Here is a 16,757-nt window from a genome sequence, read left to right on the forward strand (position 1 = left end):
AAGTTTTTACAACTAATATCACTTGTTGGTTTTTTTACTTTTATTATTGTGTTGTTAATATTAATATTTTTAGTGATAATTTTGTAATATTTTCTGTTCTTGGTTCAATTTTAAGCGTCTAACCCCGCCTCCGCCGCGCGTCCTTTTGGCTCGCCGGCTGAAAAATGGGGCGCAGCCAATTGTGACGACTCATCCGGTGCGATGGCTATAACCTTTCCCACCGGAAGCAGTCCTATAAAGTAAACCCTGAGAGCTTCTGGAGGTGACAGCGCAGCTTCACATGTAACAAAAAGATGTCTAAAAACACTAAAATAGTTCTGGTGTTTGGAGGCTTCATAACGGCGGTGGCCGCTGCGTTTTATCCCATATTTGTCTACCCTCTGACACATAAGGAGGAATACAGTAAGTAACCGCAAAGACTATGTTGTAAACAGTTAGCATTTTGTGTCATTTTGATGTCTAATTAAAGTCACAGTTAAACGCAGTGTTGTTTTTTCTCCCATTTAAATAAAAATTAACCAATCAGAATCGACTTTGGGTAATTTCAACAATCGTTTTAATCGTTTCTTTTCGACGTCCTCCGGTTTGGGAGCAACAATAAGAATGGGTTTCTGTATTTTACTTGTTTGATTAGACATTCAACTCAATTCAGAATTACTTTATTTATCCTAGAGGAGAATTAAATGTTATAACGGATTATTCAAGTGTCTTCAAAAAGTTGTGAGCTGGAAGAACCTCTGGTAGCAGTCAGCCTTGCAGCGAATCTGAAGAGGCCTCTGACTGAAGACGCATTAGGAAATACAAGAATGAGAATTAGCAACATTGTGCTAGTGTTTTTCAGGAGTTCATTCATGAAAACATGTGACCACAGTGGAATATTTAACCTAGATTCTGTTGTCCTCTTCTAGGAGAAGTCCAGAAGGTGAACAGGGCAGGAATCAATCAGGCCGATATTCAGCCTGCAGGTAAGAAAGCTGCTGAAATTTAAAGTTCTGCTTGCTTTTATCTAACTTAAATGTCACTCCAAATCAGAAAAAAGTCAAACTGAACCCCGCCCCCCCACAAAATCTTCTTTCCAAAATAGCAATAGTACCAACAGTGTAAATTTTTCATGCACACAGGTGCAGACATCTAGGTTTATATAACCAGTATGGTGAGAGTAGAGTACTTATTTAAATTAATCAGAGCTTATTTACAATTATCTGATCCCACCTGGATCAGATAATTGAATCTGATCCAGGTACAATTTTTCGGAGCAAAAATTACCAAGTTGCTCCGATAGTATTTTTCCACCTTTTTTTTTTTTTTTTTTCAAATACATTAGGACAAACAATATCCAGTTCCCTTCCAGAGGAGTACCACCAAATACCACACAGTGGTTCTCCCAAAATGTACACACGTGGCACCTTGTGAAATACCAAGAGAGTATAAATAAAAATCAGCTAGAAAACTGAAAATAGAAAACTGAAAATCCTTTTCTCAATAGGATAAGGATTTAGAACAACCCTTCTAGATCTATAGAACCTCTGAGGGATGAGTTCGTTTGAAGAGGAGATCTAACGCAGAGGTGTCAAACTTTTCCGTTTGGCATTTTTTGTTTATATCCCTTACCCAAAACATAAACTACATTGTTGAAATATACTTGATATGCAGTCAATTCTTCAATAGTCAATCATCAAGACCGCTTGCACTGCCTGTCTTAGATGTTGCCCTAAGTCGGCACATATGAATCAAAACAATTGTTCTGCTAACGAGCTAAGTGGCATGCCGAGGAGGTGATTAAGTCGTTTGAATCAGCAGCTTTGGAGCTAAGACGCATCAGAAACCTGTAGAGTACTTACATCTAGGACTAGAGTGAAAAAGAGAGAAGAAGAAAAAATAAGGAAACGCTATAGGAGAAACTCTCTCATATGGTTATAACCCAATCATTAATGTCTTCAGTTGAGAATTGGCACCACTATTGAAAGGTATTCCTGTGTTTTCTGAATTTTTGCACGGTTTGATGCGTTTTTTGTTTGTTTGTTTGTTTGTTTTGTTTATGTCTGAAGGTGTGAAGATCTGGTCCGATCCGTTCAAGCCTGTAGAGAAATGAAGACAGTGAGAAGTCCTGCTCACTGATGCTATTGAAATCATGAGTATGTTTTTGGAGTGCTTGGTGTGTGAATGAGTGAAATACTTACCGATTGTTTTGACGGCTTTGGATGCGTTTCTACTTAAATAAAGTCAACCATTAAAAATGTAATAAGTGATCGTGTTTTTTGTTGACCACAAGGGGGCGCACTATCCCCTCGTGTTCTGAAAGGCACTGAACCCGGGAAAGCTTTATTTTAAGGGAGGGGGTTGGGGGAGAATCTTTGTATTTCTAAAAGTCTCACTCTGGTATGCAGTATGTAAGTAATTATAATAAAATGTAAAAGTTTGTTTACACGTCTCTTTTTGAGCCTCCTTTGACGTTTTATTTGCTTTTAGATGATGTGGGACTCATAAAATCACTTCAGCAGAAGGAGCGTAATGTGCAAGATGTTTTTTTCCCCTAAAATGGAAACCCAAGAGCCGAAGTTATTCTAAGACAGATCGGTTTGCATTATCGTCTCCCCGTCAAGAGACTTTGGGTTTAATACGCATATAGTATTATCTATAGGCTGAACTGACAGGGCAGATCCACGATTGGCCTTTCAGAAACCCACTCGATGTGGTCCAGACTCCCTTTACGAGACCACTAGTGGTGTAAAAGCAGAGAATTTCTAAACTGATTTTCTTTTTTTTTCTTCCCCCTTTCCTTCTGCACTTTTGTGGTTTCCTGGCATTGACCAGCTTCCACTTTAGGAGTTTTGTCCATCAAAGTGCTTCTGGAGGAAGGATGGATTAAGAAAGAACCAAAGCATGCGTTTATGGTTCTTCAGAGATGCTACTTTCCTAAAGTCCCCCCCTTAAATCCTTCACGGTCCTCCGTGTGGCCTCCGCTTTTTTGGAGGGGGGGGGATTTCTGGATTGTTGTTGCCAGTGATCGCCACTCTTCCCTCTGAGCCCCACTCCCCCACCACCAATCAACAACCCCCTTTTGTTTATGAGAGGTTGTTATTGTTGAACGGTGTTCAGAAACAAGAGAAAACTCAAGAGCGCGGCTGCTAAAGCAAATAAGAGCTGAGGCAAGGGGTGAGGGAGCGGGAGAAGAGGAGGGGAAGGGGCGGCTAAGAAGAGAACGAAAAAAAAAAAGAAAAAGAAGCAGAAATTCCTCTCATTCCCCGCTGGTGTTTTCCAGATTCCTCAAGCGACAGCTCCGTGGCCGTGCGAGTGAAGTAAGCAACCAGAGGGGAAACTGAAGCGAGCGACGAGAGGAAGAGAAGCGCATTCTTCTGGGGACGCGTCACCTCCACGCAGAATAGAAAAAGATACTCGATCTCTGCTGCTGAGCCGGGCAGGCCGTGAGGCGAGGGCCCTCGGCTTTGAGGCCCCCCTCCTCACGCCTTCATGAGTGACTGCTGGAGGAGTTGCGGACACGCAAATGCACTCCTTAAATCTCTCCTCTGAAAGCAGGGGCACCTTGGAGTTGATGGCCGCCTTTTCATAGTTGTGTGTGTGTGTGTGTGTTGTCTAGTCCTGTTGATGTGCTTCGCGTCACATTCTGTGGGATGCGTATGGAGGGACAGCCATGTCTATAAAACACTCCGAGGGGTCACGGTGCACTTCAAACCAAACACCAACACAACAATATCGCCACCGCAGCTCTTTTTCCTCCCCGGCCATTAAGCCATCACACAAATCTCTCGCCGCTATTGAGGAAGGTTTGGAAAGTGGCGACACGTCCTCGGAGCCCTCTGCATCTCGTAAAAAAAAAAAAAAAAAGCTAATTAGCTGAGGTTTCTTTCTAATTGCCATGGGAACAAGGGTCGGAACTGAAGGAAGGGGAAAGGAGAGAGGCTTTTGGAAGGGATTTGGCTTGCGCGACGATCAAAACATGAAGGGAAATTGATCTACTTGAAAGCAAGAAAAATATCTGAATAAACTGAAAAGTTGTCGTTAATCATCAGACTAAGATTTAGTTGTATAACCCAACTGCTTTGCATAGAGTCAACAAATTCTGGCAACTGTGAGCAGGTATTCAAGCCATGATGATTGGAGTCCCTCCATACTTCTACGTTTGGTTTTGCTTTAGAAACAGCTTGCTTGATGTTTTCTATTGGATTAAAGACCGAGGATCAGGTCCTATTGTTCTATTGTTCTTACACCAAGATGCTGCTCACTTACTGGTGTGTGCTTTGGGGTTGTTGAAACACCCACTTCAAGGGCATTTCCTCTCTATTGAACACTGTTGAAAATGGCTGAGAAAATTACGGCAAAATATTGTATCATAAAATCCCATCAGAGAACCTTCAATCCAATGAAGTACAATGCTATTGGAGGTACAGTAAAGCTAAGACACGGTGCAATACTTTCAAATACTTACATAAATTACTTCTTCATTTGTCAAAGAGTCATTGCTTTACCATACGGCTATCACATATTGATAAACCGAAGAGGGGCAAAAATAAAAAATAACAAATTACCATACAGTTAATAAAGTTATCTTTTTTTGAATAACCTTTTATGCTGCTAAATGAGAGTATTTGTTTTTTCCAAACAACTGTGGCGTGAATTAAGTGACTGATAAACTGTGTGGACAAGCAGGTGCAGACAATGAATGGATGAATTCACCAACTTCATACAATGATTTACTTATACAGAATTAGCATCTCTTAACTTTTCTAGGACACCTAGTCGTAAAGTTGCCATGTAGGAGCATAATTTCTACCAAAAACAAAAGTTTGGGTGTACTGAGTATTTTCATTCTCTGTCAAAGTCCCCTATCATTAAAAATACTGATTGTACTTTTTCTGACAAACATCAAAAATGTACCTTTAGCCACCTGACCAAATTTCATCGACGTGCTCCATAAGTAAAGATATCAGGGCTCCTCCTGTGCTTTGACAAAAAAGATAAATAAAAAATACAACACAGTTGTGTTTCCTCTTACAAACCAAGCAGGGCCCAGGTTTGACATCTCAAACATACGACCTTGTAAAACAGTTTACTGGAGTGCCGTCCACATTCTTGGATCTCAGCAGGCGCGCGGCTGTGGAAACAGACGGCTTCGGTCTGAAGCAACGTCGGGAAGAAGGAGAAAAGACACCGGCTGGCCTCCCAGCAGGCCAGAGAGGTCGATCCCACACACCAATCCTGTCACTGGTATGGCCTAGAGTTAGCTGAGCCTGCAGCATCACTAGGTGACTAAAATGGTTTAATTGAACTCCAAACAATCCACCTGCCTTTTTTTGTTTATATTTTGCCATCACATTGTACCCATTTTCTCTTTTTACAATCACAATCTTTCATCCAGACTAAAATCTAATAAAGATTTAGTTGTAATTTGGTCATTTGTAGGCATTTTAGTTTCAATATAGATTTAAGTGAAGTCAAAGGACTTGTTTCCACAATCGGTTTCTCCGAAGCTTCCCAGAACATTTTTACGCACAATGGCAGTTTGTGTGTGTGTTATGTCCGTTTGTTTTTAATACCTAGTGGGGACCGTTTTCCTGACAGATGTACGCTGTGGGGACCCACTGCTCCTTGTGGGGACCGGAGCCTGGTCCCCACAAGGGGAAACGTTGTTTTTGGGTCAGATTTAGGACTAAGGTGTGAATTGAGTTTTGGTTAGGGTTAGGGTTATGATAAGGGTAAGGTACAGGCTGTAGAAATGAATGGAAGTCAATGGGGGACTTAAAACCTTAAAAGGTGAAAAGAGCAACACAAGAACAATCAAGTTTTATGATTTCCTTCTTCTTATATCTGTAGGTTAAAAACATTTCTTTATAGGTAACATATTTAGAATGTAACGGACTTAGCTTATTATGGAACACAGATTTACTTTTGTTATTTGAAACTTCAGATTAAGTCTAATTTCTCCAAATCATCCAGCCATTCCACGTGTTTTAAATTTGATCTAATTGCATCTAAACTCCCCCAGAGTTTTACTGCTTTTATCCATGAACAGTAAAATCAATCATTCTATGGAAATTGGGACAAAAAATGTTCCAACAACACAATTGGTGGTGGCAGCATCATGCTATTGTGTGTATTATTTTTATTTATGTTTTTTTAGAACCTGGAAAAACTTGAGACTCTGGTCAACGACGCAGAGTTGTAGTGTTCAGATCAAAGCTGCAGGCCTAGTCAAAGTCCTGACCTTGATACAAATAGCAAACCAGAGGTCTGACTTGAAAAGTAATTGGCAGAACTTTCAACCCCCATTTGTGCAAAAGATTTTCTGCTGTAATTGCAGCACAATGATACAAAAAAAGTGGTTGTTTTGTGAGAAAATATGAAAAAGCTCAAATGGCACCAATACTTTTGCGTATCTCCCTAATACTCAGAGTATTTATGTTCTGTTTTCAATACAAATATGAGATTTTTCATTTTAGAGCATTACACTTGATAAATCTCCCATAGAAAGGCAAAAACATGTCGGAACAAAGAGGGCTCAGATGCACTCGTGGCTTAACTTAATGAAGCCCCGTTTCTTCACGACTCCTCAGACGCTGAGCGTGATTAAGCAACACTTCTGTGTGAGGTAAGTAGGAAATTTTTAAATGTGGCTTCCAGAGTGCCAAAAGCCTGTCTGCTGGCCACTATCCACGAGCGGACCTCAGGAGGAAACATTTGAGCAATCAGTTAGAGTACAAAGTTTTAAAAAGGCTTTAATATTTCCTGTATTTTTATATGATTTTTCCCCCTCCTCCCTTCAATGGAGAGGAAAATCTCTCTTATAGGCCAATGTATTTCTGTTTTAAAGTGGTTGTCTCTCGTTTGATTGATTTCTTGGAAACAAAATGCTGCAAACCACAATTACATTTCACTTAGGGCTCTTTCTCTCTCTCTGTCTCTCTCTCTCTGACACACACACACACACACACACACACACACGCACACACACACGTGAAATATTATCATCACCCATCCCAAGCACACACCACTACATCACGGCCCGCGCGTGTGTGCAGGGCCGGCCGTCAATCAGCGGTGTATGGCAGGTTTCCGTTTTACAGACCCATTACAATCTTTAAAAACGTCTTTTTGCACCAGAACTGCAGGCCGGCTGTTGATTTAGGCAGGGTTACCGACAACCAGGGCCAGAGCTGTAAGCGATCACGCTATCCTTTTCCAAAAGCTCTCGAAAAAAAAAAAAAAAGCCAGGAAGAGAGAAGAGTGGAGGGAGAAGTGGACATGATTCATCTGCCACCTTAATGCCTGACACATGCGTTCGCTTAAACGACTCTGCAGCCTATCAAAGTCATCACTCACTTAAAGGAAAACGTGGAAAGCTCTCAAAACTACTTTTTTTATTATCATTATTCTTATTATTATTCTTAGTGGAGCTGTTTTCATTCATATTTCCTGGCGGGACATTTTTTTCTTCTTCTTCCATTCAGTTTGAGGGACTCCTTCAAAACAGGGCCTAAGAATTACATTAGGAGCACAATATAATGTACGCCGTCTCACGGAGCTCGTTAACAGCGTGTTATGCAATAAAATAAAAAATAAAAAACGGTCAAATGTGCAACGAGGATGATCTAATGTGACACACAGAGTCATGTTTTAGTTTAGCTCGGCGTGCAGCAGGACTGAATGAGTCACAGTGTTTTCATTTGGCTACACAGGTTGTTACGATCCGGTTTAAATAGAAAGATGATTAAACGTTTGGCTTTGCGTGATTCACGCTCGTTAAAACGTTTCACGTGTCACATCGTTGCAACAGAACACAAAGGGCAGGACAATTCCTCAGCGGATGAGAAACAATCCACGCTTCTCTGTTTTGATTTGCTTTGTAAATGAAAATTTTAAAACTACGGTATGCATCTGAATCTGCCCCCTTTACTCTGACAACCACCAATAAAATCCAGATCAGTAAGTTCCCTTGTGATGTCGTCTAACTATTACACGACCTCACAAGTACCGCAGACATGATCGTCCATCTGAACTGAAAGGTCGGGCAAAGAAGGTTCACACAACAAGTTCGTAAAGTGATAAAACAAAATATAGCAAGATTGACAATATCAACAGGAGTAGTAAAAATAATAATATCATGTGTTGTCATTAGAAATATCAAACTCACAATATGCAACTGAGTTACAATAAAAATGTTAGAATGTCCTAGTGAAAGTCCAGTCCTAATTGAGAATTTGTCAGAAATACTTTTCTTTTAGTCTAAAAGAATCTAAAAGGAATAAAATAAAACAAATCAGTCTCCGCCTCTTCCATACAGCTAGAAACGTAACGCAGAAGAAGATTAGAGGCAGAATAAAAATACACGCCACACTTTCCAGATTTTCACTTATAAAGAATTTTGAAATCCACGTGTCGTTTCCCACCTTCCATCCGAAACGCTGAGCGGTTCCATACGTTGAAGTTTGCGGGTGTGACGTTATAAAACATTGGAAAAGAGGAAGGAGATTTAATTGTCCTTGAACTGAGCCAGTTTAACACCTGTCGCGTGTTGAGCTGCATTTAAACTCGGCGTTTTCATTTCGAGCAAACGCCGTGCGGTTGTCGAGCGTCTGCGTGTTTCATCAGGGCCTCGAGGATATGACAGCCGAACAGATGACTTGGTTCTGAGTGGGAATTCTGGGAAAGTCGAGGAATTTTGGACGCCTTGACGGAAGACAGACTGTCTCCTCCTTTGCTGCTTCCCCACCGAGCGAGAGGAGGAAGAGTAGGAGGAAGAGGAGGAGAAGGTGCAGTTCTGCAGTGTGTCCATGCAGTGGGAGTTGAAGGCGTCCTGAGGGAGCTGACCCAGAACAATGACAGGTTTTGCAGGGCTAGAGCCAAGCATGTGACCCCGAAATGTGGCTAATATCAAACTTTAACCAGCACTGATTCCAGCTAACGTCCAGATTTAATTCAACAAGGACAGTTTAATTTCAAGTAGTCTAAAAAAAAAAATTTACTTACAATCTCACGTTAGTAATCTGTAAGGAATCGCTTATTGTCATGTGTGTTGGAACAACTGTGTTTTTTTTTCCTGACAGCTGTAAGACAGAGCAGGAGGACTGAAAATTATCCAGACAGTGAGTGTGGTGTTCAAGTGTGCAGCTGTTAGTCCTGCATGCCAGCAAGAGAGATATGCTCTTTTATTTTTATTTTTTTTACAGTTATAGGACATTTTTCTTCAGATAACACTCAAAAAAGGAGTAAAGGTTTCACATTTGCAGAGGCTTGGATAGTTTTGGAAAGCAGAGTGAAGCTGAATGAAAGTGAAGATGATGACTGCTTGCTTTATGACTTGGCTCCCTAAAGGCTCGTCGTCTTCATCGGAGACTCGCAGATGAGATTTCAATATCTGACCTCATCTGGTGCTGGAACAATGTGATAATGAAGCAAGAATCTTTCGTTTCAGTTTTTCATTGAAGTTCAATGCGTACGATCGGGCGTATGACGAGCTTGTCTGTTTTTTTTAAATATATATTTTATTTTTTTAGCAGAAATATTGATGGAAGTTCAAATCGTCACAGTCTGTGGTCGAATGTGCCTGGAAACCAAAAGGTTTTAATGACTAATCCAAGGCTGAGAGACGAAAACAAACATGGCCGGCTAATATTACAAGAGGAAAAGAAAAATGACCACAGCGAATGATGCTGTAACATTCAAAAGATGCATTGTGCTGCACAGACAATCAGGATCGCAATCAATCTTTTTAATCCAACAAAAATACTATCTAACGGATGATTTATGATTATCACACCAATCTATATTCGCTATCGATTCTAACTGAGTTGAGAGACATGCAAAGATGGTATAAATATAATTCTGAGTGCTACTAAAGCTTCCCCACTGAGCAACAGACTTTATTTTCCTGCAAAGGCTAAACTTCATTTCGACACGAGGGAATGGTAAGTCTGTTTATAACCATGGTGAAGATTTGATCTAAAATTTGCTTAAACTGCTACTAAAATTTAGCCTAGAAAGCAGGAGAATGTCAAAGAGAGACTCATTAATTTCATTAAAAATGAATTTTGTCCTTTCCGTTTTTGGCATTGCTCTGATAATATTAGTGAAGAAAGATTCAAACTAAATCTGTGCACGGACTTTGGACAAATACTGAGCAAATGTTCTAACAGTGTGTGAGTTTTAGGAAGGAGTCGTCAAGAGAGCCTGATCAGCCAATAGGAGGCCTTCTACTGAGATCGACAGCCAATGAGAAAAATGGATTCTATTACTTATTCTGCCACATTCTTTAGAATTAGATCGACAAAAAACATAAACAAATTATTCTGGTGGACAAACCTTCCTCTTTCCTGGAGCTGTTTCATTCTTTCTGTTCAATAAAAATATTTTACAAGTAACTAATTATGGATTGTTTTAAAAAAATCAAAATCTAAAAATAAGCAAAACAAAACAAAAAAAACCAAATATAATTCTTATAAAAAACATAAAAGAAATACAAAACCGATGTGCTTACAAAGATTCAGTCTCTTTCAGCTAAACATTTTAGAGCCATGAAAACAAAGATTCAGGACGGCCGTCGGCGTTGTGGCTAACGCAGTTCTTGCCCGTGATTGGTCAAATCTGACGCTCATGCACGCGACAAAGCACCAAGACGTATCTGCTACTGAACAAAGGATAATAGTTCAGCATGGAGCAGATGTTGAACTGTGATATTGTCAAATAAAACCTGACTATAACAAATTCATTGCATAGAAATACAAAAAAAAAGAAAAAGCAGGGAACAATCTCCGCACAAACACCGATCCCCAAACATGTCAGACACAGACTCATTGCAGGAACAAAGTTTTAGTTGCTTCCCCCTGTCTGCCTCTGACCGCCGTATTTGTTTCAGTTTAAAGTTTTCTTTGCCAGGTTGTTAAAGTCAGTGGTTGTGCTGGCAGTAGCAGACGATGGAGGAATGCCTACAAACGAGAGGAGAAAATGACTCTCGATTCTGGATTTGTAACCAGTGGCTGACATCTGTTTCAGCCGTACGGGAACAACTATATCAATCTCGAAGAAAACAGTCCCGGAGGGTTTTTTCCCCCCCCTTCTTCTTCTTTTTCTAACATATCTGTCAGACAAATAAAAGAACGCTTCAATTATCTAGAAATCAGCAGAACAGATCAGGTCTATTCTGCTCACATGCCTTTCTTTAGCTACATGTTTTAAATGCGGTGCGATAACCATGTTTTAGTTAAAGAAAAAACAAAAGTATTTTGTATTTATTTTCTTTCAAATTAAAACCTGACACTTCAGAAGCTTTTAGGAGTATTTCTACTTTTTTTTATTGTTTAGACTAAAATTTAACAGAAAAAAAAAGGCAAAATGTCGAAGAAAGAAATCTAAACATTTCTCGGAGGATAAAGCTGGAATGTGGGGAGAACAAATACTTCACACAAAGACTTGCAGCAGTTTTCTTTTAGAGCATTTTGACTGGACTTTGACTGGGCCATTTCAGCACAGGAATATGCTTCGATTGATCTCTGGGTTTATGTTTAGGGTTGTTGGGGTTTTTTTTCATCATCAGAAAAAGTTAACTTGTCAGAAACTGCTGCCCACCACAGGCCACTGGACACAATGTTGGTAGGTTATAAACTAGTGACTAGGAAACTGGAAAACGTAGAGGATTAGTGTCAAAAAAGAGAACAAAAGCTTCCAGACATTTGCTCCAGGAGTCCCTTAAATTTCTGATCCGCAGAAGAAACTCGTGATCGGATGGTTCTACCAGCTGGTTTGGTTAAGTTTAATTGAATTCTGGTCCACTGTCTTTTCCTTGACATCATACAATCCATCACGGCCAGGACAGAAAAATAAACTTTTTAAAATATTTTTTTATTCTTGGACCAGTAGTGCAGTTGCTAAATACTGGAACCACGTTCCTGGTTCTGACCACCAGATATCTGGTCATTGCCAAACCGTCGGTGTTTGTTTTCTCCTCTCAGATTGGAAGTAATACATCTGCTCAGTGGCCGAAGGTCGGCGATATTTGAAATATCATCTCGTCCTATTTAAAGTGCTGCTGTTGGTGACGTGAACCTGAGCTGGGTTTAGGATTGTGTTGCAAGACTAAACTGTAATTACTCCTGCTGCCGTAGCTTCGAGTTCTTCTGGAGAACTTGAGATTTAATTAGTGAGCCGTTTGATGTGATCGACTCGACGCTGGGCTTGTCTCGGATTTCCTCCTACCTGGTTCCTGCGCTTCTTAAAGAGGCTGTACCCAAGACTGGTTTCGCAAAACATGAGACTTCCTTTGGTCTTATCTCAGATGACTCGAGGCCTGACCTGAACCCGCCTTTCGGGACACAAGACGTCTTACTGCAACTTTATTTGTTCTCATTTTAGAACTATCCTTAAATAGATTTGTTTTATTTACCTTTTTTTTTTTTTATTTCATTTGGGTTACGCAGAGTCATTATTGGTAGTCAGTGTTTTTCCTGGAGCAGGCACCAGTCAGAGCGAACTCGGTTTGAAACTTTTTAGCAAAAGATTGCTACTCTGTTCACCTATCTCACCTTATCAGGCAGGCTTTTGCTCAAAATAAAACACCAAAAATTCATCAAGCGGAAACTAAGCTTTGCTTCATTTTTTTCGTGCCTTTTTTTTTTTTTACCATGCTATGTATGTAAGTGTTCTCTTTTTATGATTTTGTTTGGTGTATTTAGTGTTATGTTTGCAATTTGATCTTATTTCTGGAAAATGTCTTTTGAGTGTTTCGAAAAGTGCTATGCAAGTAAAATGTATTGTTTTTATTATAATTATTACTCTGGTAAAAGAAACAGCATGATGTTGTGATTAGCTGGACGTACATGTACCATGTTTTTATTGAATCACTGAAATGAATTAAACTTTCGAAGATATTCCTGTTTACTGAGATGCGTCCGTGTGCACCTTTAATCAGAGATGAGCTAAGGTAAAACTTGAGATTTATGAAACTTTTGTCTTATTAGTAAAAACTTGTAAAGGAAACATTTTTTGTAGATTTTCAACATCGAGATTACCTTAGAAAAAGACGAGCATATAAACCAAACAGAGCAGAGAAGTTATTCTACACTGATCTGGGAATCTGTAAAGCACAGGTTGGAAGATCTTAACTTTTTTTTTTTTTTTTTTTAGCAAGAGTGTTTAATTTTCTAAAAAAAAAAAAAAACTTTTTAAAATGTTGTCCTTTAGAGCTGTTTGTCTTGTCCTTTGGATGTTTTAAGTATACCCCTGCTAACCAATCTTAAAAAAAAAAAAAAGAATCCTCTTGAAATTTACTTCCAAATCAATTGAGGCCACAATTTAAAACTGATTTTGAACTGCTGCTAAAGCCTCACCTGCGTCTGGGCTCAGACTCGACCGTGAAAACATAACTTAGCGAATCACCCTGCTCTTAAAAAGAGCTACAACGGACAGGTTCATAAATCACCCTAAGGAAATCCTACTATTTTATCCATCTGCATCGCTTTAAAGCCTCGGAAAAAGATCCACTGCTCCACCGCTGCTGAAAAACTTCATTATTCCCTCCATTCATTGCCTTTACTTGCAGCCTTGCGTTAAAAATAAACCTCGGTCGTGTCATGTGCATAACCCGAAACCTAACCACGGGATTAAATAGTACCCATATGCCCTGATGTCAGGAAGGAAATTTGCAAAAACGATTGAGTTGCACATTTAAACCTCATCCTTACATTTTGTCCTAAGGTTACGCTTCCACTGTTTAATGCCAGCCACCCCGAGATGAAAGCGCCATCACATCCCACCTGAGCTGCAAACGATCTCTTCCTTTCGGCCTGCCAGCTTACTTTGTGGTCTCCCTTCTTCCCCGCTCCCTGGTCTCCTCATCCATCCATCCCTCGGTTTGAGCTCCAGTCAGAAGAGAGAGAGGAAGAGAGAAGCAAACCACATGTTTCAGGGAGGATTCCTCTGCGGGCAGAATCCAAGACCAAAGTACCCCCAGCTCTCCTGCCCCCCTGGCATCACTTAGCTGTACCCTGTCATTAGGAACAAGGATGGCTGATTTGTGTTGGAACGGGGGCCTTTATTAGAGCAGGATGGCTGCAGACAGAGAGGAAGGAGATGGGGGGGAGGTGGAGGGGGGAACACGCTGGAATGATGTCATCCCAGCCCCGGTCTGGGGCTTGAAGCGGATCAAGATCTGCGGTGCGGTGGATCGGTGTTGTGTTTGGGCCTTGCTTTAGGAAAAGACAGAGCATGTGTCTGTGAGGATGGAGACAAAACGATGAACAAGACTTTGTGTAATACGATACGTGTGCGCACGTAACCTGTGTCCAGATGAGTAAATACAACGCGTGTGTGTGTGTGCGCGCGCGCGCGCGTGTGTGTGTGCACGCGTGGCAGAAAGGGATCTCGATCGTGTGGTTTGAAAAGTATAAGCTAAGTTTACTGCGTTTTCTCTTTGTTTCAGTTTTCTTTTGTGGGTGGATGGTTGACTGAATCATTTGGAGAGAGGCCGAGTCTCAGACAGAGCGGTTTGGCTTTGGGGAAGGCGAGGAGGAAGAAAACCAACTTGTACTTGTGGCTTCTGGATTTCTGCAGCGCAGTGATGTCCATCTGCCGTTGCTACCAGCGGTATGCGATGTGGAACGTGTCAAATATAGCAAAGCGTTTTGTTGCACGGGGTACCTTCGTTTGACCTTCTTTAACCTCGTCTCGCCGGTTAAAGAGGATTCTTCCTGTTTGTCACTAAACTCTGGCGAGACGTAAAGTCAGTGGGACATTATGCAAGGTAATTACACTCCAGCTTCAGTCGGTCCTTCCTCTGACGCGTCAACCTGGTTCCAATCAGAAGTTCTTGCAATGTTTTTCTTTGGGTTTTGGCTGCTTTTTAATTACCTTTTGACCAAAGCGATGTCTTCTGGAGGCTGTGCTTGAGTAGTGCCATTAAGAAAGAGACAAAGAATCCAGAAAAAAAAAAACCTTAAACAAACTTTTTATAGTCCAGATGATTATCTACCGTATACCAGGTTTTCAGCCAAGAACTCGTCGGGCCTGAAATACACTCGTGTGTCAAATTTTACTCTTTATAGGTTCAATTGAAAGAAATGGAATTAGCAGTACTTTTTTGACAGACTGCTTGCAAAAGTGGGTAAGGTTTTTGGTTTTGTGTCAACACGACAGTTGTCCATTGCTTGAGCTACGCCTGAGGCTTCAGCTACACAACTCGAGATACACATATCTTTGTTTTTTCAAAGCAGATATTATTTTCTAATGCGCTCCAGCATTTCGGACAAAATCACTGTAACATCCATAAGGGGAGATTGCGTCAACATTAACAATTTCAAAAACTAAAAAGAAAAGGCACGGCTAAGGCTGTGCTAGGCTGAATAAGCAAAAGATATGGCCAAAGCAATTGTGGCTCTTGTTTTCTTAAACACTTTCTTAAAAGAATATCACTTCAGACAAAACTTACAAAATATGCTCCACAGAGCAGCATGCAGAATGTGCCAGAAAGTTTTCGTTCTACACTTCTTTTTTTTTTTTTCCACTTCAACAAATCTTAATTTTATAAATTATTTGCAGGAATCTCAGTTTTTGTTACCCAAACTGTACATTTCAACAGGAGGTTCCAATGCAGCAAAAAATAAAAATAAATCTTCATGCTGGTGTGGAAAGGACCAGGATGCTTTCCAGGTCGGGTCAGAGTTGAGTGGATCAAGAGAGAAAGACGTACTCTGAAAAGGAAAATGGGTAAAATAACAACTAGTCCAAACAAAAATGCTGATTTTTGCTTGGACTATTTATCAACTCTACTTTAAAATATTAAAGCTAAGTCTGGCTCCTTGGAATCACAGAATGTTTTAGCAAAGAACTACATGTTTAACTCCAAGCTCCAGTCAAACTTATTCTAGAAAATGTGAATAAAATGACACCTTCCATTGCATACGTGAGAGTTTGAACAACATCTTACCTTGTTGGCGAGATTCTGTAGCACACTGGGATCAGAGAGCAAATGTTTTCCCTCAGACACTTCAAGCTTTACAGCAAACAATCACCTGAATCCAAACCTGAGCGCAACAGAGAGTTTTTCTCTTTTTTTAAAATCGAAAATTAAACATTCGTCACATTAGCTACGATGAGGTTGATGGGGAAAAAACAACCTTAGAGTTGATGCACTGTCTTATGGTTTGAACCACAAACATTTTGACTATAGATGATACTGAACATTTGACTTTTAAGCCCATACTTTCTCAGAACCAGGAGGTGACTTTAATGTAATGTACAGGTTAGTTTCTAGAATGTTCCTTGGACTCATGAACTATTTCTAGGATCTTCCTTGGAACCAGGTACTTTCACTCAAACTCTGAAGTTACCTGAATTTACCAACTACCTTCTAGATCACATGTGTGCTCTCTGGGATCACGTCTCCTTAAACTTTCCCAGAAACCTTTGAGTTACTTTCATGGAATTTACTGGTTACTTTCCTCAAACTTATTTGTCGTAGAGCTCACCAAAAAGTTTCAGGAAAAAATACAATCTGAATGTCAATAAAGTATTAGTGCTACTATTTGGAGCTTGTAGCTCATTTCAGACAGATTTTCTCTGTATTTAACTGTGTGAATTGGGACAGGAAGTGGGGGGGTTGCTTGGTTTGCTGCCCCCTTGTGGTCTTTGTAGGGTGTAACAACGGTAATCTGCCGTAAACTTACTGAAACAGCAATAAAGTATTATTTCTGCTCAACCAAGATGCTCTAAAAACCGAATCTCCACTTCTTGTCCAAGCTAGCATACATATT

The 16,757-nt window shown here is 40.3% G+C and overlaps 1 protein-coding gene across 1 annotated transcript; it reads left to right on the plus strand.

Moving 5' to 3' along the window:
- The first annotated feature begins 215 nt into the window (after positions 1-215).
- On the plus strand, positions 216-2,245 carry smim20 (small integral membrane protein 20). Its single transcript, XM_015011461.2, has 3 exons — positions 216-402; positions 909-965; positions 2,049-2,245. Exons 1-3 carry the CDS (start codon positions 294-296, stop codon positions 2,090-2,092), a joined length of 210 nt encoding a protein of 69 aa, XP_014866947.2. The 5' UTR covers positions 216-293; the 3' UTR covers positions 2,093-2,245.
- Positions 2,246-16,757: the final 14,512 nt, after the last annotated feature.

The sequence above is a fragment of the Poecilia mexicana genome, unplaced genomic scaffold (genome assembly GCF_051168715.1).
Source record: "Poecilia mexicana isolate PSO_F unplaced genomic scaffold, ASM5116871v1 scaffold_18, whole genome shotgun sequence".
NCBI lineage: Eukaryota > Metazoa > Chordata > Actinopteri > Cyprinodontiformes > Poeciliidae > Poecilia > Poecilia mexicana.

Excerpts from the sequence above, each read along its gene's own strand:
- smim20 (XM_015011461.2), top strand. The coding sequence starts at position 294 with ATGTCTAAAAACACTAAAATAGTTCTGGTGTTTGGAGGCTTCATAACG. Across the intron at positions 403-908 it reads GACACATAAGGAGGAATACA|GAGAAGTCCAGAAGGTGAAC; the intron begins GTAAGTAACCGC and ends GTCCTCTTCTAG. Across the intron at positions 966-2,048 it reads GGCCGATATTCAGCCTGCAG|GTGTGAAGATCTGGTCCGAT; the intron begins GTAAGAAAGCTG and ends TTATGTCTGAAG.